The 24,669-nt window shown below is 41.6% G+C and overlaps 1 protein-coding gene across 5 annotated transcripts in view; it reads left to right on the plus strand.

Annotated features, from left to right (window-relative positions):
• Positions 1 to 24,669, plus strand: part of CRIM1 (cysteine rich transmembrane BMP regulator 1) — a 183,577-nt gene that overhangs the window by 155,633 nt on the left and 3,275 nt on the right. For 3 of the 5 annotated variants that reach the window (XM_063078184.1, XM_063078188.1, XM_063078189.1), the window contains 3 exons: positions 14,173 to 14,367; positions 21,289 to 21,411; positions 23,887 to 24,074. In XM_063078184.1, coding sequence (XP_062934254.1) covers positions 14,173 to 14,367; positions 21,289 to 21,411; positions 23,887 to 24,074 — 506 coding nt within the window. The remainder of the gene's footprint in view (positions 1 to 14,172; positions 14,368 to 21,288; positions 21,412 to 23,886; positions 24,075 to 24,669) is intronic. The other 2 variants (XM_063078185.1, XM_063078186.1) reach the window with 2 other exon arrangements.

Genomic DNA, 24,669 nt, shown 5'->3' on the forward strand with positions numbered 1-24,669 from the left:
ACTACTCCTTAAGTAATGAGCACCTCGCACTTCCACCCCCCCATCACATAGTGTGCTGCAACCTGGGTTCAAGCGTGTACTGTACTTAAGTAGTAGTTAAGTTTTTGGGGAGTCAGAAGTTATACATGGATTTTTAACTGCACAGTGGGGGGGGTGTTGGCACCCCTAACCCCCATGTTGTTCAAGGGTCCACTGTACATTCTTCATTAGTGTAGGGGGGAAAGACCAATTTGGCCCAAATTTGTGATTTTAAGTTAGATTGTAAGCACTTTCACTAAATTGTAGTTCATGTAAACTTTTAATGGTATAGTGGAAATTTTGCTTCTGTTTCATCTTCCTCCAGGACTACCCTACCCAACCTCCACTGCAAATTGATACATGTATACAGGTTGGGTATCCCTAATCCACAAATCCAAAATCTGAAATGCTCCAAAATCCAAAACTTTTTGAGCGCCAACATCATGCTCAAAGGAGGTGCTCACTGGAATATTTCAGATTTCAGATTAGGGACACTGAACCAGTGAGTACAATGCAAATATTATCACATCTGAAACACTTCTGGTCCCAGGCATTTCGGATAAAAGATACTCAACCTGTTTCTCATAAGCCTATGATTATCTTCAGGGGGGCATGTTGGGGAGACTTAGCACTTAATGAGCAGTAACTGTGTGCTGTATTCACTCATTCATCTTAATGCTTCATACATGTTGTTGTGTTACCGGAATAGTCATTAAGCCCCTTGTATCTGCATCACACTCCCTGCAGAAGTAGCCTTGTTAGATTGGTCTTCACCCTTTCTCACCTCACCCTGCTATGTCCATATGAAGTCAAGTTCAGTTCATGACTATGATATAGGAATTTCCGGTCTGACTCTCCAGTTTGCTTTTGGGCTTGTTCTCTTATCATCTAAGAGATCCTGTCTTCCAGTCAGCCTGGATTTCTGTAAGGGTGCCCTGCCTAGGCTACACTAACACGCCCCAAGGCGGTTGCTGGTTATGCCTCAGTGATAGAGCCTTCACCATCCAAAGATCACCTATCAAAGGAAAAAGACAGCCATTGTTTGGCATGTCTTAATGCACCCAGTAGTTTTTCCAGAGGGCATCGAGGACCAGTGCTTGCACTGTTACCTGTGTTAGGCGCTCTTAGTTTTAACCCAGATTGTCTGTTCTCAGAGTCACTGTTAGAATGCACGGACCGCCTCACCGCAGCCTGCAGTGCTGACCATGCCATGGCTACAGGGCTCCTTCCTGGGTGAACGTTCTCACTAATGAGTCAAATATACATCTCTGAAAACCTCAAACCTGCCATTAAGTGACCTCTTTTTTTAATGGTCGAAAACAAAAAGTTTGCTTGCTTTCACCTTGTATTGTTTTTTTCTTGCCGTCAGAGAAACGAAAAGTGGCAATCCTACTAAAAGTAGTCCTCTAATTATGAGTATTTGTGTTCCTTTCAGCTAGATTATCAAGTCACTAGTGTGCAATGATAATGCTTCTCTTTTGATGTGTGAAGACCTCATATTATGTGTGCTAATTTAATAGGACGTGTAATACAGACATAATTAATAGGATTGATGATTAATTTTGAAAAGTGAGCAGCTTTGTCTAATTACTTATAATACCCATCATTAGGGAATTCATTCTTCTACTAGAAAGAAACTAAGTGGTAATTACCTAATCATTTTAATGGAACATCTTCTTATTCCCTAATTTTTTTATATTCTGGCTTCCTACACTAATACACACAAACTTAGGTTTTATGTTCATAGGCTTTTTGACTATAACGATGGCTTCAAGGAGGAGGAGCAAGAATCAGAAGATGACTTGCGTGTGAATCAGATGGAGATAAAAGGTCTGGTGGGAATTCTAATGTGCTATAGCAGATTTGATGTGTGGTTCCTTGTAAACAGCACATTCCTCCATTATGACCTACTTAGCTATGCAAGATAGGACTGGTTTAAAACACCCCATGGCCTTATCACTGACTACATGCTACGTGCCTTTCTCAAACCTTTCCAGAACAAAAATTATTTCAGTGCTTCAATGAGAATTTTTTTTTTTTTTTTTGGCTTTACATATTCATGGGGCACAGAGCTGCTGTCAGCATCAAATCAGTACTATGAGCATGTGAGATTTTTATTCTGTGACTGCGAGGAGGATGGCAACAAGTAAGCCAGCAGTCCTCACACCACCAGCCCAGGGGCATGCTCACCCTGACCTCCTCACCCTTGCTGATGTTCGTGTTGGTGAAGTTTCTGCCCACACTGAGTGCCAGACTCTAGCAGCTTCCTGAAGGGGACCATGAGCCTTCCAGTGGAACCTCTTTACATCCAGGAATCAGTCATTCCTGGTCAAATGATACAAAGAAAGAGCACTACTTTGATCATAAAGATCTTTCTTAGCCTAGATCGTGGGATCTTCAAGCCCATTTTGCTGCTCCATCATACGTGTTGACTTTGGAAATCAAGGTGCTCAGGTGTGCCCCAGTCAAGCCAGTGTAAGGGAACAGGACTGATCTTGACTAAAACACTCTTGTGCTGGCCAAGTCTTAAGTGTTATTCAGTCCTAGAATATTGTCTTGAACATTATGAGTTGGAAGTTATTTATTTGTAACTGTATATTATTTTAGAAGATATTTGAGGTCAGATATTTAGAGTCAGGTTTGTTGGCTGGAAATCCCTGAGTCAGTACATCTTTCTCACTTAAGAAGTTTTTGCCGAAGGTTAATTATTTTTGGATGATAGTTTGTGTTTATTATATATAGTATATGTAGTTTATAACTTGTATGTGAACAAAGTTAAGATATTCTGATTACATGCCTTCAAGTCATCTAATATTTTTTAAGTGTCTTTGAGTATCATATATCTTTAAAGATCTGTGAAAATAAGTTCATTATACATGATACATTAAAAATGACTTTCTTGTGGATTGTACCTCTGTCTGATTAGAGGTTAGCTGTTTTTTATATTTATTATATATATTGCATATTTATTGCTATCTGAAGTGGCCTTTTCGTGTGGAGTCCAGCAGGCTTGATTTCTGTTGTAACCATATTTCTTCTCAATTGGCTGTGATGGTGCAACTGTATAGTGATCTTCTCCGTAGTGATCTTCAACTTGCAAATGATTAAATAATATTTCTCCTTGATAGGGAAGATATCTATATTTTATATCAAGTCAGCCTATTATACAGCATTCCTTTTGCTTAGATTTCTGTTTAAGATAACTCTATCAAAATAGTGTCTCAGAGAGATATAGATTTGTATAAATAGTATCTCTTTAGAACATCTGTTGATCGTTGTGTATTTAACTCAGCCCAGGAATCAAATATAGTAAATATTTAATTTGGCATCTTTAAAATATACAACCCATGGAATTTAATGTTATGCATTTTTAAACCATAATGTTATGATACTGGCATCTTTCATTGGAACATTTTTCACAGCTGCTTCTCCAGTGTATTTTCTAACAATTGAAAACTTCTGTACGTTGGAAAGAAAACTTACCTTGGAGCCAAAGGGTTATTATGATCACTCGTCTGTCACATTCTAGCTGTATATCTCTGTGACAGGATATAACCCTAGCTCAGTTTCTGTATCTATAAGACGGGAATATTGTCCTTTGCTTCCCAAAAGTGCCATGAAAATTAAGTGCCGTAATGTACATATATGAAAGTACTTTATAAATAGTGACCATAACGTGAATGTATATTGGTGCAGTAGATTTACAGTCCTTGTAACACAGATTGTGGCTGAACTGAGTAACATGCATCAAATGGATTCTAGTATCTCGCTGTTAAGTGTAGCACCCAGCTTTCTGCAAGAGAAAGGCCTTGATGTAACATCTCAATGATGAGTTTTTGAAGGGCATTGAAAAACAAGAATTTAATTTTGATTTTGGGGGAGGTTTTTTTGCAGCTGGTTAGTATGGGGATCTGCACCTTTGATCTTGGTGTTACAAAGGCTGTGCTCTAATCAACTGGGCTAACCAGACAGCCTTTGACCAAAATATTTTAGGTAATGCTTTGGTGGTATACTTCCCCCTGACTACTCTCATCTTTAAAAAGTCCATGGCTACTTGAGTGACCTTATTGGGATGCAGGTGGAAACAGCATGCTTTCTGGAGCACAGCTGTGCTGTGATAGTACCTTACCCACAACCTTCACAGTCCTTTCATGCTTCTGTACATTGTCAGAAGTGAGAAAATGGGGCTTATTTATTATTTGTTTACTCAGAGAGGCAGTCGCTTGTGAGCAGTCCATGAACTTGCTGTGTATGATCCACTGTGATCCCTAGAGACAGAATACCTGCCATTTGTAGTCAGGGCATACTCTCATAGGGAAGAGAGGTTGTATACCTCCTGCACATTCCTCAGAGCCATCAGTTACTGTGGCCCCTACACTGAAGCCCAGGTTGTCACAGTGAGTGCTAAAGAAATTTAAATAAAAGAGATGTGATTTAAAGGAACGGCAAGGGAAGCAGGATGCTTTTCCATGTATTGTTTAGAAGGTGTAAGAATAAAAACACTCTGGTTGTCCTGCAGTGTACTAACTTTGGAACTGGTCTAAAGTTATTGCAACAAGAATAAACAGTATTTGATTTCGGTTTGTTTAGGTCTTACCCTGCACCCTAGGAAGCATCTCATCTTGCTTCTCCCATAAGCAGCTTTCTCTTCTCACTTCAGTATCCTTTTCAGTCCCCTGGTCGTGTAAACAGAAATTCAAGTTGTTCTAGTTAACTTGGGGAAAACCTCTGAGCTGCATCATCTTTGTCTGAACTCCAGACCGACATTCTTATTTTAAAGAGGTCTGCTGCACAGAAGAGAGGCTGGTGCTGGTATTTCCAGAGAGATCCATCAGCATGTGCCTTTCTCTTCTCATTTCTGTCCGGGAAGCCAAACCTGATTTTGCATTCTCTGATGGTCAGGGGGTGGCGGGAAACCCCTTTACAGGAGGGCCCATCTGATGACCACCCTCTGGAGGCTGTTGGCAGAGTATTCCTAACAGCACTAGGACTGTGACAGGGTAAGACATCTCCTGTAGATGCAGAAACTGGCCAATCTGGGGACTCCAATGGCTTCCACCTCAAGGTTTTCTTTATAGGATGCTGTACTCTGACTTTTACATAGGCTGCTGCTTTGAAGTCCTAAGGGAAATTATACTTTTTCCTTCTTCTTTGGACCACCTTGATCTTTCATTGTTCCGGTTTGCCTTTTAGACTACACTTATGTATTTCCCAAATGATTTCTGTGTATAATCTCCATGTACCTGTCGACTTACCTTGGATTGTAGACCTTGCTTTGAAATGAGACCACACTTAAAGTTGAAAATGAAATGTTTCCGTGAACTATCTATGAAGTGCTCAATCAGCACAAGGATTAAGCTCTATTACTGCAAAATTGCATCCTCTTTGCATGCAGTAGGCATGAGCCAGAAGTCACTGTGTTTCCCAGTCTGGTGAAATTTCTGTTCACGGAACTCAGGAAAATTTATAATTCCTCTGTTAACTTGGAACCCGGGGCAATCACCTGTTTCTTTCAAGTATGTTGAAGAAACCCAAAAGACTCTTTTGACCTTTATAAATAGACTTAGACTTCTCATCCCAAGAAATAGGTGGAATAAAATAAAGCAGAAATTGGCTTCTAAGAAAAGTCTTAAAATTATGGCCAAATCTGCTTTCATGGCATTTATCTGTATTTTTCTTTTTATAAAAATGAATTAAGATCAGATTTTTTTTATTAGAAACTAAAAGTTGTATGGTAAAATCTGTGAGTTTTTAATTAAATCAATAAACATTTTTTGCATTTTTAGCTGAAAACCTTTAATCATTTGCTGAAAGAATTACTAAGTATTAGACCTTTGTCTCATTGAAATTATCTAGGCCACCTGCATTTGTTTTTAGCTGGACTTCGATTGAGATCCACCTTTGCCTTCTTTCACAGGGTGTGAAGGCCCCATGAGCCAGCACACTGTCATTCACCGTCGTCTGTGCCTGTGAGTCTCTGCACCTGTCCTAGTGACCTGAATGTTATCTGCTCATATTCCTGTTTTACTGTAATTTCCATTTGTTTTCAATGTCTTCTTTATTTAAAAAAAAAAAAAAAAAAAAAAAAGTGAAGCTAGTTTCTCAAACAGGAGGTGCTCATATTCCATGTATTCTCCAAGGGTGGAGTTTGTGCCTACATCTCCCCAACATGAGGAGATACAAAAAGGTAGTAGACTTTGTTTTTGTTTTTTGTTGTTTGTGAGGTATTTTGGTGGCTGGCTGGTACGGGGATCTGAACCCTTGACCTTGGCGTTAGCACCACCCTCTAACCAAGTGAGCTAACTGGCCAGCCTGAGATACAGAAATGAAAATAACATCCCAGGCCACAGATTTAGGTGTCTGGTCAGTAAGAGAAAATAAACTATAAGATAAGTGGCAGAGAAGGAGAAGTTAGAGAAGTAGTCTAATGCATGTTACAGGTATACACTAAAATTTTGGAAAGTACCTCCCCTGTACTTACCCGGGTCAGCTGTGTCATTGGTAATATTTGGGTGCGTTTTCCACTCCCTTTTCTAAATCCCACATCACCCGTAATGTACATAGTACCTTTTTACACCTGATGAAAATGATTTCATCGAAGTTTTCTTTAAATCCTTTGGATTTAAAATTTAAGTTAGTTGAAGCATAATGTTGTCAGCGGGGCCTGCTGTTGGCGCGTCTTTCCAAAACATTTGGCACATCCATCTGGATGTGGACTCACACAAAGCTGAGGGGATCCTCTGGACCCAGGAACATCTTCCCGAGGGCCTCATTGGCTGCTGTACCCCTAGTGCTTAGATGGAGCTCTCAGGGGCCCTCGATCTCCGTGTGTGGGAGGAACAAACACTCTACTATAGTACTGTGTTGGAGTATTTTGCAGAGGGACTTGGACAGTGAGATGAAGAGCTGCATTTAGCTTCTTGGCCACCACGATCCCAGAGTAAATTACTTTTCAGGACTCTACATAGTCTGAAGGAGATTTGAAAGAACTGATGCAATTTCTAAAGCCGCCTGACTTCCTCCCAGGAAGTTCCTCCCACACCAGAACTCTGACTTCATGACCACCTGAACCAGATTTAGAACCTGAAGTATCTATGCAAGAAAGTTGTTTCCCAGGCAGAAATTGGGAAACCCAGCTATAACAGTAAGTTAGAGTAGATTTCTGGTTTTGGTACCCTTCCACTGAGGGAAGGTGCAAAAATCTGGAGAGGCTTTCTTTTCAGAGGCTAATGTATATCCCGCCTCAGGGTCAGAGTCAGAGCAATGGCTGTACCACCACATCAGGGACTCCTGAAGTACTAAATCGTATCTTTACAGAGGAAGAAAACAACACAGGTCTAGATTTCCCCAGCTGTCAATTAGCTTTAAGGTGTGATTAAAATCTCTCCAGCATAAAAACAAAGTCCAGCCTTAACAGCCTGCTAAGGCTTCTTTCCTTATCTTGAACAGAAGTGAGATAATGAAGTGTAAACAGTTGAGGAAGTCAACTCTAAAGGAGTTAACAACATTTCAAGGCCTCCTCACCACTTCTTCCTCCTCTTATCAACCAGAATTGAGGGAAAATAGGGAGGCAAACCCCACGCAGAATGCTCCAGACTCTACTGCTGAAAGACATTGCATGTTTTTTTGTAGTCATATGTGAGGCAAGATAATGTTGCTCATACTTGAATCCAAAAAAGATAAGACATATGCCTGAGCATTTTGTGAGTTGAACAGACCCCCTGCAGGAGCCTCGGTGACACAGGAGCCCCAGGCTCCTGACACACACTCTGATTGTGATTGCAGAAGCAAATATTGAGCCTTTAGCTGAGACTTTGTTCCTGTAAGAGGCCAAAAGTCATTTCAAGCCAAATCTGATGGATAAGATAAGAGGCCAGAGCTGAGGAAACCAAATCCCAAAGTTGATCTAAACCAAGGTGTGACTATGAAATAGTAACTACCTTCCTTGCATGTTTCAAAAATTGGCCCTGGCTGCCATTGCAAAAGGAAAATTCCAAAGCTGTATGAAGCAACAGCAGCGCTGTTGGAATACGTTTAGAGCCTTCTGCAAGGACTACTCAGAAGGAGATCACATTTGTTTGGATATATAACTCCTGATGTGTTTGTTTTAAAAATAAACTTTATTATACTAGTGTCATACCTCATGTTTTCCTTGGAACATTCTCCTCTAATCCTTTTCCTCTGGGGCTGGAGGTGGGGGGTTTGTGAGAGGGAGAGAGAAAAGTGTTAAATGGAGATTTTCCTGAGGAGGTCCACGAGTCCTCAATAAACGCTTCGTTATCTTCTCTCCTTGATAAGACTGTGCCATGTATGTGATGCAGTCAGTTGAAGGATAATTTACCCTTGAAGACAAAAGTAAATTGGAGGGCCCGATTTCTGGTTAGTGAGCAGCAATGACTTTTGTTCATGTGGCACTGACTGATCACCTGCCCCTGCCGGTGGCCCTTCCTCAGCTTATCCCACTTGGTACATGGCAGGCAGAAGGTGCATGAGAACTGTGGAGCCAGACTTACTCTGGTCCCCATCCTCACCCTGCCACCTCCTAGCCATGCACCTTGGGCAAGTGACGTAAACCCCCTGTGCCTTGGTCTTCTGTGGAATTGAAACAATACCCTGTCCCACTAGGCTGTCAAGGGCAAAAGGAATCGGCTCATGTGGAATGCTTCACACGGGCCTGGTATGTAGTAGGCACTCAGTAAGTAGAAGTTATGATTATTATTAGGTATCGAGGAATAAGCCTTAATGTCATTGTCAGCGTAAACAAACCAGTTAGAGTGATAAATATAGCAGCCGGAATTAAATGGCACAACCCCCATGGCCAAGTATAAACTGTTTAGATTATTTTTAGTTGGATCTTCCCAGTCTCTATTTCTACATCTCTTTTCAGGCTGAATGCTTAAAATGCTTTCATATGTACTCTCAATTAGACTGTGCTGTTTTGCCCAAAAAACTGAAGTTTAATAAATTATTATTTAGAACCTCAAATTGCATAGGATAGCCACCATGTCTCCTGGTAAACCTAGTGGCTGCTAAAACTTTCTGACAGAGCTTTCTCAGGTTAACCCCAATGTGCCATTGAAGAAGCCAATATATCTAGGGAAAGAAATGAGCGTGTAAGAAATGGAGACCCCAGGCTCCATCATTCAACTGAAATTCATTTCATACTTTCAGGCCTGTTTAGGTCATTGGCCTTTCAAGCAAAATTTAGTCAAAAGAAAAAATACTTCTAGAAAGTCTCACTAACTAAAACCTAATCTAATCTAATATGGATAATATAACAGCCACCCCGGTAAAGATTACTCAGGGCTTTTCCAAAAACAAGAGTCCTCTGTTTACTTCACATGAAAATTCAGTAGAACAGTGACCCACCCATGTCTTAAGGTCAAATGTGGCTTTGTTTTAAAGCATGTTTGAAGAAGCAAAATTTGGCATTATAAAATGTATTGATAATGTGATTCAAACTGATTAAATGTGGAGTCGTTTCTCTGTTGCCATCTCTGAAATGGGTCTCATATGGTGACTGGTGCATTTGGGGAGTCCCTGTCATCAGACCTGCTAGCCCTGGTGTAACACGTGCACTGCTAACTATAGCTCACCCCAGGTCAGGAGATTAGAACCAACTCTGCCTTCACTGGGGTCCTGAAAATGTTGGATGACCAAAAAGTCCCTTTTCTGGAGAGCCCCAGGCACAATGGGGACAACCTGAGGCAGGTCTGCCAGTGCTGTCAACTGAGGATTGATTGGCATCCATCTCCATAAGCTACCTGTCCCCCTAACCCCCAGTTTTTTAAACCTGATAAGATAGCTTCCTGATCTCAAGTCTGAATTAACCCAGTTGCAAATAAACTGCAGTTGAGGGTAAGATGCTTCTGAGATAATCAGTGGTGAATAGAGCTGAATGGAACAGGGATAAACTGGTACAAGTACCTAGGAGCTAGATCCATGTTAGCCCACTCCTTGCAGGGAAATAGCTTAGCTGCCCAGTGAATCTGACTCTACCTCTAAGCAACTGTGCTTTGAGCCTGCCACAGTGGCTTTCTGGGGGCTTCCAGTTTCTGTGTTACTTGTCATCATTTTATTACTTTGAACTTTTGGTCCTCATTGAATTTAGAAAAGGATTTAATTTGGTAACAAAATAAAATGAGAAACTTTAGTTTCACCTAATATGTAGTAAAAAGTTCTTGGTTCAACCCATCACCTTCAAGACCTTTAGAATCGTAGCTCTTTCTCTTATATCTTTTTATAAGTATTCTTTTAGACAGTGATCACATACAATTACTGAATGAGTATTTACATAAACATTGTGTCATGTTGTAGCTCAGCATTTGATCTTTGGCATTTCTTGTGTGGTTTCATTTTCCTGCTGTCTGTTGAAATTCTTCTAAGTGGGTCGGTGTGTTTCGGAAAGCACCAGGCTGCGTGGCCAGGTTCTTTAGGACGAGGCTCAGTCTGAGCTCTTCCCTTCAATATTCTCACATGTATGTGTGTTAGGGCAGGGGGAGGGGTGTGCATGCATATGTGTCTATGTGCTTGAGATTTCCATTTTATGTATTTTTGACTCATATTATCAAGAGAAACTCATATCTGAAAAAAAAAATTCACCCTTGATTCTATCAATCACTGTTCACATTTTCATTTCTTTTTAGGCAGTTTTTAATTTTCCTCTTTACATGATTGAGCTTATACTACACGTGATGCATTTTAGTAGCTACATAATCTTTCATATGATTGTATTGTGAGTCATTTAAATATTCCTTTATTGTTGGACACAGATTTTTCCCCTAATTCCTTGTTATTATAAGTAATATTGTGATGAACACCTATATAAACAATTTATTCTAGGCCTTTTCTGATTACTTCCTTAGGATGGATTACTAGAGGTAGATATATTGGATCAAAGGAGTATAAACTTTTAAAGTTCTGTTAAGGGTGCTGCCAGTTTTGTCTGTAACCCCACACCCTCCCAACTTATGTGTTCCCGCAGGTAGCTTCCAGTGACTGACTAAATCTGTCCTCTTTTACCTTGGTGAGCCCCAAACCAGTTCTGCCCTAATGACAGCCTCACGGCCATGTTCACACAGAGAGGCTAAGAGTTTGAAGGTCAACCACTACGGCTCGGGCTGATCCACTGGAATATCTGGAGCAGTTTGATAAGACCTGACAAGGTCACCAACTGTTTATTTCTCAAAGCAGGAAAATGACTCATATATTGCAATTACCTCTGCCTCGCCTCCCCTGCAGAAAATCAGGGTCATCCTTCATGCCTCCCCATCCATCCCCATCCATCCCCCGGCAGCTATTTCTCAGAAATGGCTCTCAAATCCAGCCCTGCCTTTCCATCTCCACCACCTCTGCCTCAGTCTAGGCTCATCACCTCCCCACCTTTCTTGCCCGGCTCAGACTTCCATGTTATCATATTGCGGAGTTCCCCTCATCCACAGGAGAGGATCTGAATTTCTCAGTTGTTATTCAAGGCCCTTTACAATCTGATCTGAACCTCGTCCCCAGCCATACCCCACACACAGATACACACACTCTGTCCCACCCTGACGCCTCTCACTGTTCTTCCCACGTGGCGAGCTGTTGGACACACACCTTCTGCTTGGAATGCCCTCCCGCCAGCCCCTTCATCTTCTCCCAGTCGCCCCTCACGGTAACTGGGTGAAGCGTTCCCAATTCCCCAGCAGAGCTAGCGGTTTTGCCTCCCTCCGTGTTGTCCAGCTCTATGTCTCATTCCCATTCACAGTAGTTACTGCATTGGGCTTTGACAAGTTTCAATCCCCGGGCCTGTCTCCACCACTGCTGTGCAGTCCTCTGGGTCAGGGTCAGGCCTTCCTCAGCACTGATAATAAAAGTTTGTTAAACGAGTGAATGCCCTTATACTGTTTAACCTATTGCTATTTTGAACATCTTTACCTAATTTTAAAAGATAATTTTAACTTCATAAATACTAGTAGCATTCATTAATTAGATACCTTCAGATGTAATGAGTGTCTTTGCCTTGATCTTAAGAAAATACAGACCAGTGTTTGGCCTTAAGTTGAACTCCTTTTTTACAAAGTCCTTTCTGTGCTTATACCTCTTCTTGGAGAGGACTAGCACAGATGTCACGAAGGGAGGGTGCAGTAGAGAGGGAGGACAAGATGGGACAAGGAGCTTAACCTCCTCTCTTCTCATTTCCTTGCCCGGGAGTATGGTTGCTTAAATTTTTTTTCAGTGATATGGGTCCATTATATGAGCTACTACAAGGCATAGTCCGTGACATAGCTTTATGAAGCAATGCTTCCTTTCATAAAGAATTCCCTGCATAATAGACTGTAGATTTGATGGCCCAAACTAATGTCCTCAATGAAATGTTGAGTGGAGATCAGAATACTACTTGAGTTAGGCTCATTGGATGACTCTTCAGCCAATTTGACCTGAGCATTTTGGACATCTAAATGAAGTCACCTTGTTTAAGGATTCCGTGGTAGCAAAAACTTCTGTCGTGGTTTTGGTTTGAAAGCCTCCAAAGGAGTTTTTAGCCTAATAGTCAGTGCACCTGAAAACTTTCTGTGGAACCTTTACAAATACAGTGAAGTACGTTTTTAATAAATATTGAAAAATGGATTTCTCTTTACCACTAGAATTTCCCGTGATTGCTCAGTGTCCCTTGTTGAACCTTAGGCAGTAGTAACGAGAGAAAGAAATGATGGAAGAAATGTTGAGAAGCAGAGAGATTATGCAGTTTAACACCTGACATAGGTTACTTCTTGTGCTTGCTTGTACCACTCCCAAATGGGTTGGAACTTATATCTGTGGAAATAAAGATATTACAGTAATAGGACGTTATTAGTGCCATTTAAAAAGGTGCATATGCCTGAGTAGTTGATAAGAAGACAATGCGGAGACCAAAGACAGATCTGTGAGCATTTCTATCTGTGACCCTCCTGGCTGCAGAGTTTGGGGCTGCTCAGAGAAAGTGGCTCCTGATGCCACTACGGGTTTCTCATTGTGTCCTCAGGCATTCTGGTTTCTGATCTTTGTGTCTGTTCAAAGAACATTGTCCCTGCAAGGGCTTCCCATGCCTACTGGGAAGAACCCTGAGCCCTGGGGACCACTGCTTTCCTAATGAAATTTCCTTCCAGATTCCTTTATAGTTTTTCATTTATTGGTGGCCAGTGATGAGTGGAACTTCATTGAAAATCTGATTAGGAGGAGTCATCAGTTACTGGCCTGTCTGGTAACAGGGAAGAACCTTCCAGCCCCTCCTTCTTCCCTAGTTTCCAAGAAATCATGGTTCCCCAAGAACTGCTGGTTACTTGGGCCTCACTCTGAGCCATCGTACTTGAGCTCCAGAGGGACAGGACTGGCTGTGCAATGTGACCACTAGTAAGTTAATAAATTCAGGAACATCAGGAACAGGCATCACATCCAAGGGAAAGGAGCTTTCAAGGAGAGGTTGGAGGAGAGAGGAAGCGAAGATGGCAGGGGACAGCAGAGAAAAAGAAGAGCAGGATGTTTAAGCTGTAAATTCCTGCACATAAAAACAGCTCTTAAAAAGTATTTTCTCAGTAACCATAGTTCGCTAGAAAAAATGGATTGAAATGAAATGGGGTTGTTTTTAAAGGAGAAATATCCTTGTTGATGGGAGAGAAATCCTTTCAGTATCACTGAAAAATGCAGGAAGTGGTTATCTCAGTGCTAATTCCCCGTCTGGGGTGGCACAGGAAACCTCCTAGTTCATATGATCATTGCCATTGTCGTTCCTTGCTGTTCCCCTGTGTCATTTACAAAAAGGATTAACTAAAGTAGGAATTTCTTAAATCTATCTCTGTAAATATACTCAGCTGAACTTTTTATCGCTTTATCTCTTTCTAGATGACAGCCTAATGACACTTACCCAGTGGGTGTCATCCCCAGCTGGTTGTTAGTTACCACCCTGGCGTAGATTCAGTGGCCCGTCATCAGGCTCAGGCCACAAGATGCGAGTTCTTAAGGTCCTCCTAGGAAAATAGCACCAGGGGACTGGGAAAGAAAAAGTTTTACCAAACTCTGGAAATCCTAAAGCATATTGTGACCGTACAAAGCCGTTGCCCTTTATTTCTCAAGTGTAATAAGATTTTGTGCTTTGTCACATCAAGCAACTCCACCATGTGCTATTCTTTTCACTAGAAGACACGATTCCAAAGAAGGTGGTGTGCCACTTCAGTGGGAAGGCCTATGCTGACGAGGAGCGGTGGGACATTGACAGCTGCACCCATTGCTACTGCCTGCAAGGCCAGACCCTCTGCTCGACCGTCAGCTGCCCCCCTCTGCCCTGTGTCGAGCCCATCAACGTGGAAGGAAGTTGCTGCCCAATGTGTCCAGGTACCTGAGCCACCGTCCTTCCATTTGTCAAGCTGTAGCAGTGATTTAAGATGAAATTAGAGCAGCCCCAGAACCTGCTCACTCATCTAGTTCACGTGGCCCAAGCAGTGTATGAAGCCCAGCCAAAGTCTTCCCACACAGGGACCTGGGTAACTTGGAGAACGATGACCTGCCAGGAGAGGGCCATATTTTGGTTCCATGCCAGAATCGCTGTGGTTCTTCAGACTTGCGAACTCTAACCTTTAGTGGCAGTATGGCTTTATGGGTGTAACCGACTTGTTAATGACACCTGCCCTGTCAGAGTGGCAGTTTTAGTGCAGTGTTGGACTGGCCTAGTGCAAAAGGTCCAAGATCGGACACAGTAGGGGATACTCCTAAGAGCCGTTATGACATGAATATCAGAACCAAAATGGTGGACCTGCTTTTAAAGAATATGGTTCTAGTGCATTCTTCTTTCAGTTCATAATTCCAGCCAGTATCCATCCCATCACAGGCAGCTTTTTCTCAAGCCCTAAGCGAACTTTCCTCTCTTCCCACGTAGAACGTCAGCACTGAGCATGCACCTAGCTGGCTGTTGTGGACCGTGGACCCCGTGTCTGCATCTTTCCCACACCCACCTCTTCATGTCAACTGCATCATGCATCTCCTGATTTCAAGCCTAAGTCCCCCACAGCTGCCCAGCTCCTCCCTCAGGCCTTCTCCTAGCTTCTATATCTGTCTCCTGCCAGAATACCTCCTTTATCCTCTGCCCCTAACCCCAGACATGCAGGTCCTGAGCCCTTGCCGTGATGGCCCCCCAGGCAGTGTTCCCAATCTGAACCCCTAAGCACTCAGACTTCTCAGGCAGCAGACCACTCAGACTGAAGTGAGGGCTTACTCTAAGATCCTGTTGATGTCCTGAGCACATCAGGAGCCTTTCTCTCTTCACCTCAATTCTTGTGTTTTCTTGCAGAATTACGTTATAGAATCTTGCTCTATTCAGTACAGTGAGCTGGGATTCATGCCAATTTAACAGTGTATCCATACTGTGTAATTGTAAACTGGGGTGGTCAGTCAAACCCAAAAAGTTTAAATGAGCTCCGCACATGTTGGCTTTTTGTTTAGGTGTTGTACAGACTAGCCCCAATTGAGCATTTCTAAAAATGTCCATTTATCCTCCAAAAAGGATGAGATATTCTGCCAGATCAGGAGGCTGAACCATTTTCAGAGCTTTCAGTTGGGTACTTTTCATAGTTTAGTCTCATTGGCCTTATTTAAGATGTGGCTCAAGAGTCAAAGGTTCACCCCCATGATATTTTATCTTTTGGCATGTGTACGGGTAAAAGGAAATTCTTAAGTGTTTTGAATGAAAAGAATAAGGAAAATTATAGGATTTCCCACTGGAGTTGTTTTATCCAGTATACGTCACCTATTTAACAAGTTTTATATCAGTTTTCCTAGTTACATGCTTTTAACGAGATGCATGATGAAACGTGGCCTTATTTATTCAACAGAGGTTCATTTAATGCCCGACAGCACTGTTGTAGGCACCGGGGAGACAGCAGTACATCAAACACCAGTGCACGTGGAGCTCACGCTCAGTAGGGAGAGACAGGCAATGAACAGGGGGCGGTAAGCAGACACGAGATGGGGTAAGAGTCCTAGAGAAAAGCACGGCCAGACAAGGGGGCTAGGGAGAAGTGGGACAGGTTGTTCTCTTTTATATAGAATATCAGGTAATGCCTCACTGATAAGATGAGCTTTATTAAGAGACCCAGAAGAATTGCAGGTATCATGGGAAAGAGGCAGAACCTCTGGGCAAAAGCCCTGGGGTGGGAACAAGCTGCGTGTGTTCCAGTAAAAGCACGGAGGCCCGTGTGGAGGAACTCAGTGCGCATGGAGGGTAGGAAGAGGTAAGGCAGAGAGGTAGCCACGGGCCAGACATGAAGCCTTGGAGAGTTTGGAGCAGAGGAGTGACGTGATCCAACTCACCTTTGAACAGGATTTCTCAGGTGCTGGGCTGAGCGTAGACTGGAGGATGTGGAAGGCAGGAGTGGAAGCAGAGAGCCCACTTCAGAGGGTTGTAATAATCCAGGCGAGAGAGGATGGTGGCTTGGACCAGCATAGTAGCCGTGGAGGTGGAGAGAAGTCAGATTGGGATTACTTTGTAAAAGTAGAATGAAATAGGGTTTGAATTAAATGTGGGGAGTGAGAGGAAGACAGGAGCCAAGGATGGCTATAACATTTTTAGATTAAGCCATGGAGATGCAGCTCTGGGGGTAAAAGCAGTTTGGTTGGGGTATTTTTAGTTCGAAAAACCCATTAGACATCAAAGTGGAGATAACGACTAGACAATGAAGATCTAACCTGGAGCTGAGGTGAGAGATTGGAAATAGATCTACACATTTGAAAGTTGTTAGCCATAGGTGGCTTTAAAGCCTTGAGACTGGATGAGATCAGCCGAGGTAGATGGAGAAGAAAAGAGAGCCCAGGACTGAGCCCTGAGACCCTCCAGCTTTTGGAGATGGGGCAGGTGAGGAGGGACTAGTAAAGGAAATGGAGAAAGAGAACCAGGAGCAAAGGAGGAAACCAAGAGAGTGCCCTTGAAGCCAAGGAAGGGGTTCAGGTAGGAATGAGCAAACAGCTGGGTCCAGCGCCACTGGCAGCCGTGGGAGATGGGAAGTAGGAAGTGACCGTCGTCGTGCACTCGATGCTGGAGTCATCCTGCCAAGGGCAGTTTCAGTGCAGTGGTGGAAGCAAAGTCTAACTAGAGTGGTTTTAAAAGAGAATGCGAGGGGTGGACTGGAGGCAATGGTTATAAATCTCTGATATAAACTATGAGTGCTAAGTTCATAAATAAGATTTTACTACGAAGTAAGAGTGGCCTTGGAGCATTTCACAGAGAAAGGAATTGAGGTAGACTTTGAAAGACGAGTGGGCGGTCAGCACTGGAGTGAAGAGGGTAATCTGACCAAAGACCCTGAGATGCAGAAGGTCAAAGCCATTGCCCCTGGAGCAGTAAGTTCCTAGTAGCAAGATGTAAGGGCAGAAAAGATAAACACTGGCCATGATACTTAGGGCCTTGACTATCAAATGAAGAGTGTAAGGCATGGGAAGGCTCGTTTTTGAGATGAGTGACATGATTAAACAGGTGTTTGGAGGAGACTAACAGGGTGTACAGGAAGAACTAAAGCAAAGAGAGACCAGAGGCAGGACAGCTGTAACACATATCGTAGACGTCCCAGGTGTGTGAATAGAGGTAAAGCTTCATCCTCCTTGGTTTGTGAGTTTAAGAAGAGTGAGTGCAGATACGCTGCTATCCTTGTTGATACCTACAGATTTCTCCAGTGGCATCTCCGTTAGGATTTATTATTGGGTTGAAATTTAATTTCTGTTGATCAACTCTCCTTTCTGCATCTTGCTCTATTACTGATGAATCATTTCATCTATCTCTAAGCAGCTTTTGCAGTCAGCTGAGCTTTTGCCACTTAAATTTGATCCAGTGCGGGCTGCCAGGACGGCTGGATTCCTGCCCCATTCTCTCATCTGCTCACTGTGTGACCTTAGTCAAGGCTCTTCACTGAAGTTTCAGGCTTCCACTTCTCATCTGGATAGCACAAACCACCTCCCAGAAATGCTGGAAGGATGAATAAAGTGATAGTAATGGGGAGCACTGCCTGATTGATCCAGCAAACAGGAGTCTTACTCTGTCCTCTAGACATAGCAACTAACAATCTGAATAGCCTCCCCTTCTACAAAGCACTCTCCCATCTTTGGATATGAGTACAAAACCTTGTGAGTTAGGTGGTTAGCATTTGTTCCATTTTACAGAAGAAACTGAGGCTCAGGAAAGTAAAGTGAATTATCCAGAGTCACGCAGCTAATTAGAATAAGATCTGGGGGGCCGAGCCCGTGGCGCACTCGGGAGAGTGCAGCGCTGGGAGTGCAGCGACGCTCCCGCCGCGGGTTCGGATCCTATATAGGAATGGCCGGTGCACTCGCTGGCTGAGTGCCGGTCACGAAAAAGACAAAAAAAAAAAAAAAAAAAAAAAAAAGAATAAGATCTGGGACTCCTGGTCCTTAGTTGACTTCAGCTTCCATCTCCCAAAAAAGGGGGTGCCCTCAGCTTATGAGCCCAAAACACCCTCCTCCATATTCTAGGATATTTTAAGAAAGGTGACTATTAGAACTGACCAGAAGGCCTCTGAAAGTGGAATATAACCCCAGTAAGTTGTCTTGAATTCCTCCAAAGTTCAGATCAAATATGACCACAGGAGTGATCTTAATTGTGACCACATGCTGGGTATAGTTTTGTGTCACTGTCCTGACTCTGTCCATCTGCAATGCAGCAGCTATGAAGGGCTCCTCTAATCAATGCCAGAAGGGCTATCCTGTAGAGTCTGGGGTCAAATATAGTCTTTGGCCATGGAAGGCCTGGGTTCTAGGCATGGAGATAAATAGCACAGACAATTCTTTGTGTTTCAACTTTTTGCTCAAAGATTTATTCTCTTGGCAAAACCGCTCAGAGACAGCTTCCTTCTTACATTCAAATTAAAGGGAAATGAGCATCTATCTCCTCATGGACTTGAGGGCTCTGAGCTGAGCTGTGTGTATTTTGTGATAAAGAAGGAGGTCAGGTCCTGGTCATCATGAGAGATCCCTGAGGGCCAGGAGTAGTCTTGCTCAAAGCTCTGTCCCCAAAACTGAGACCAGCCCCTGCCATGTAGGAAGTGCTCAGGAAATGTCTGTGGAACAGATGGTGATAGAATTAATCACTGAAGAAGACATCCTCCTTCACCTTAGATCCTTCTGACATCCTGGGCTGTTGCCAAATAGAGTCTTTTGCAGCCCCTGTGGGAAGAGAACTCACACTGTTGAGTGTCTGTTGTTTGGTGGGGTTTTTGAGATCTACCCACATGCAGGTACGAGGCACAAGCATTTTAAAGTTGCTCCTCTGCTGCTCTCAACCAGGAAAAACCCTGAAATGGAATTGAATTGGTCCCAGCTCTGGTGCTCTGTGAAGGCTTTTGCTCCTTAGCTGTTGACAATTCACAGGTTTGGTGGAATAGATCTCGTATTCACCTTTTATACTGAGGCCTCAGAAGCCAGTGGCACGCTGGCCCCTGTCGTCATAGGAAGGCTCGCTGCTATGGGCTAGACTAGGCAGGGGAGGGGCTGAGGGGTGCTGTGGCACTGAAATGTGTCACATAAGTGTCAAGGTGGTTTTTCTTCCCAAATTTATCCAGGAAATTCATACCACATATCAGGGTGTCTCACCGGGGGAGTTAAACACCATCCTCCTACAAACACATACCTCCCAGAATCAAATAGTCCACACCTATCAAATCCAGACCTGTGAGAATCTGCATATTTTATTAGCTCTTTGGGTGATTCTGATATGATTTTTTAAAAAAGCATGAGAGTCACTGGTTTGTACTCAGGCCCCTGTTCCTGCAAATTATAATATTTTCAGTAAATCCTATTTTTAATTCTAGAGTTTGCAGGGACCCACTGAATCTTGAGGCCTTATAAGAATAAGGGAGAAGACTAGCAGACAAAGGCCAAAGGGACTTTATTCCTGGAGGCAGCAGGAAAACATGGGCTTTGGAATCACAGAACCACATTTGAATCCCAGCTTTGCCAGTTACTAGATGCATAATCTTGAACAATTTCTTAACCTGAGTTTATTTCCCTGACTGGGGACGCAGTCGACTCACACTGGAAGCTTAGCGAGTCCTCTCTTTATCACTTTCTCCTCCGCTCAAATTCATCTTAAGGTTTACTTCTTGAAAGGCTGGTGACTTTGGGGTAGAAAACAATCACTACGAGCAGAGAGGATGATTAATCCTATTTTAACTTAAATTCTGTGTATGTTATTTTGGTCTAAATTAGGCTATATCAAGCTCTCAATTAGGATTATAAATGTTAAATAACCTCTGTATAAAAATCAATTAATAATATGGCAGTTTCTGGCAAAGAGAAAGTACACGAGCAATATAGACTTTTATTGTCACATTTTGAAAATAGAGGGTCTTAAGAATTGTTTCTTTGAAGTGTTGGGCTAGTTGTCAACCAGATGAGGTATAGATATAAAAATTATCTGTAGGGCCGGCCCGTGGTTCACTCGGGAGAGTGTGGCACTGATAACACCAAGGCCACAGGTTCGGATCCCATATAGGGATGGCTGGTTCGCTCACTGGCTGAGCGTGGTGCTGACAACACCAAGTCAAGGGTTAAGATCCCCTTACTGGTCATCTTTAAAATAAAAAAAAAAAAAATTATCTGTAAGAGTTGAAAAAAGCACTGAATTTTTGTATTGGTCCCTTTTAGAAGTTGATTTCCAAAAAAGACCTGATTCTTGGGGTAGAGAATATTGTTCTTCTCAGACACTTTTGTTTCATGCTGTAGTGTCTTGTTGATCAAAGTGCCTGAATGATTAAATAGGTAACAATAATGGCCATTTGAGACTTAAATCAAGTAGCACCTCATTCCTATTTCCTATTTAGGGGAAGAGAATGGAGGAGAAATGGGCAAGAAATGCAGAGAGTAGATGATGCTTTCACTTTTTCAAATTCTCCTGACATATTTTATATAAGTGATTCAATACAATACAATATTTAGCAGATGGAAAGTAAAAGAAGTCCTTCCATTTCAGCTAGTTTCCATCAGTTTACATGAAACAGTAGAGCCAACACCATTTGATGAGAAAAAGCAGAGTTTTTGACTTTAGTGGAGTAGAAAAATTTTTTTCTCTTTTAGATGTTAAAAGACATGTTCCCATCAGTGATGCTCTAGCATTAATGACGTAAAAGCAGAAACTGGATCTTTCATGTCCCAGGAAATATTGTATTGAATTAAATGCACCATTTGGATTGAGGATACAAAAGCCAACAGTAAGACAGCTTCTCCATTATCTCTTTGAAAAATGTTTTTTCCTTTTAGAAATGTATGTCCCTGAACCAACCAATATACCCATTGAGAAGACAAATCATCGTGGAGAGATTGACCTGGAGGTCCCCGTGTGGCCCACCCCTAGCGAAAACGACATCATCCATCTCCCTAGAGGTAAGCATCAAAGTGGGTTGAGTTCTGTCTCGTCTTCTATATGGTCTACTTTGTTTTTTTCTAATTTTTAAAATTTCCTGTAAGTAACTTTTTAAACAGCTTGCCCAAGTAGGTTCAAATAACTACACCATAGAAGACTTGCTTGGCTGAAACATATTTAACATCACACATTGGTAAAATAAGTCTTCAGGTAACTGGATAACTGCCTCCTTCCTGGCCCTATATGCTCAGAGACTTTGCGATGATGGAAATATATTCCTAGTCATAAGACCTTGTATCTAGAATTCGTAAGCCATCTTTCAAACTTACATATGTGAATAAACTTTGTAAGCAGAAAAATGAATTATTCACTGTCCCTGTGGATTCTGTACTAAGCATTTATGCATTAGGTTACCCTCTATGTCTGAAGAGTTTTCATTACATGAAAGTTCAGTTTATTACATGTGTTAATTTTTCCAGTCATCAGCTTTATTCCATGCTTTTTGTTTCTTGTTCTGTTCTTTCATATGTACATGATAAAGGTGTTATTTTGTCTCTCAATAGCTACTTAGTAAAGCAAGGCCGAGTGCCTGTCCGTATTGCCTTCTCTATAAAAGCAGACCTGTTCTTGATCAAAATTGTATAAAGTTACTCTTTGTCATGACTCAATACTGCCTCCTATCTACTCCAAGCACATTTTCAAAATCATTGTTACACAGTTTTCATATTTCTTTTGGAAAAAGCAATGTTCATTGCTTGAGAGATTAATGGTCTGTTACTCTAGATATTCTAAATGTTATGCTTGGATCAAGCCAGATGACCAGACAGCTAAATTCCTGGACCTAGTGTTTTGACTCCTTGTATAATTGCTCTGACTGTACGTGCTTTAACATTATGCCTACATTCATTCAGTCACTAAATATCAGTGCCTGCTGTGTGTGAGGCACTGTTCTAGATGCTGGCTTTGGTCACAAGAATAGCCTTACTCATTGTAGTATGTTGAGGACCTGTGTATTACATAGTATCTCTGTTACAAAGTGCCTGAAGAAAAACTTCCTTTTGTGTCAGTAGCAAAAAAAATTATGCTTCTCCTGGGCAACTGATTTCTTTTAATGTTAAAGACATTATGAATCTTATTGATGAAATTGTTTTCATTTTTTGCTTTGGCTGCCAGGGAGCTCAAAGCTAACTTTTTGGCTTGCTTTTAGCATCGAAACAGAACTGAAGTACTGAATTTTATAAACAGACCTCGATTGCTGATTCATTTTTTTTTCACCAAGATTTTCCTTTATTTACTTTTTGATCTTCGTGTATGACATATATTCCTAAAACCATTTGCTACATCATTTGGAATATTCTTTTTTACGTTGTGTATTTAAAAACTGAATTCATCCATAAAATGTTACTTTTATTTTTGGCATTTTTCTTGATGCTGATCAATATGTTCCTATAAAGTGTTACCATCTGCACTGGCTAAAATGATTAGGAATGTCCCCTTCCCATTCCTTCCCTCCCAACACTCCGGAACACATACAGAAGCATCTGAATAAAGATCTGAGTCTTAAGTCATAGACAGCCTTAGTATCACCAAGCTTTGTTACTTTGTGAGCTGTTTGTAGAATAATTTAAGAATAACTTCTTTTGATTCTATTCTCATGTGTTCTATATCTTTCACTAAACCGGTCTTTGATGCATTTAGAAAACCTGACGACAATTGTTTGTTTGAAACAAAATAAAAGAAGAATAAGGAAACTTCAGAGAGTGCCCCTGATCCACATATATTTAACCTTATCTCTGTCTGCAATATTTATTGTAAGAATATTTTAAGAATAGAAAGATCTTTATTCATAAGAGCAAAATTAAATGTTATCCCCTGGGCAATATAATTAATCAAGGCAGGGAAATGATCTAATAGGCATAGTGAGTTTTTCAACAAGTTTATGAAAAATAAGGCATTTTTGCTTAGAGATCAGTGAACCAGAATATTAACCAAAAGATCAAGCTCCTGATTCTAGTGGTGTTTTTGATCTAATTAGTCTTAGCTGTTACTCTAGTAAGCAGAAGAATATACTTTGTCTTGGTCTGTTTGCCAGTAAACAGGGAGCTAAGCTAATGTTTCTGCTTCAGAATCTTAAAAGACCATGTATATTAATTATAATCAAAATATTTTTAATAGTCTGATTTTAGTCACTACAATCTGCCTAAGCATTTTCTTATTTTCTTGATTAGCTAGAGCCAGTATCATCTTGCCCAATTATTAATATTCCCACCCTGATTTTTTTTTTCTTCCTTAACATCCATTCCTAAGCACTCTGCCCCCTACTAAGAGCTCTGTGGATGAACATTAGACTTTAATCATATTTTTAGCCTCAAAGAACTGGAAAGCAATAAAATCAAGTTTTTGATCTCTATCTGCAATGCAATTAAATGATCCTTAAAAAATCTTGTTTAGGTAATAAATGCTTGTAATTTTTTTTTTTTTTTTTTTTCTCCTAGATATGGGTCACCTCCAAGTGGATTACAGAGATAACAGACTGCACCCAAGTGAAGATTCTTCGCTGGACTCCATTGCCTCTGTCGTGGTTCCCATAATAATATGCCTCTCTATTATAATAGCATTCCTGTTCATCAATCAGAAGAAACAGTGGATACCACTGCTTTGCTGGTATCGAACACCAACTAAGGTAACTTCTTGAGAAAGTTCAGTCTCTTCAGTGGTGACACTAGGAAAGCTTATACTCTTATATTTCCTTAATATTGCTTGCTATCTTTTGTATTACCCAGTAAAATTTATACTTTGCTATTCATAGCCTCAAAGGAATGTCAGGCTGTAGCAACAAAATATATAAGTACTTACTCAGGGCTGGATTGATCACTGGGGGTGAATCATCCATCATCCACTGGTAACTGAATCCTGACCTTTCATGGATCCTGGATGTATTTTAAAGTTTCTAAATGAACAATTACCTCTGAATTGATTTCTAAATCATTGTTGTTTATATTAGAAATTAAAACTTGAACACGTGGTATTTCTAAATCATCTATCAACTTAGAATTGGGAGAGAAAAGAAATCAAAGGGAGGGAGTTCTTATTCAGGAGAGGGCAAGAAGAGAGTTGGAAGACAGTGAGGAGGATGTACCCAAGTCCAAAGGACAGGGCTGTGTCAAAGGCACACACGAGGGTAAGGGAGCACAGGATGAAGAGACTGGAAAATACACCAGACAAGGTAGAGAGGGGCAGTTTTCATGTGGAGGGAGAAAGAACAGATATATTTTTTT

The sequence above is a fragment of the Cynocephalus volans genome, chromosome 14, assembly GCF_027409185.1.
Source record: "Cynocephalus volans isolate mCynVol1 chromosome 14, mCynVol1.pri, whole genome shotgun sequence".
Taxonomy (NCBI): domain Eukaryota; kingdom Metazoa; phylum Chordata; class Mammalia; order Dermoptera; family Cynocephalidae; genus Cynocephalus; species Cynocephalus volans.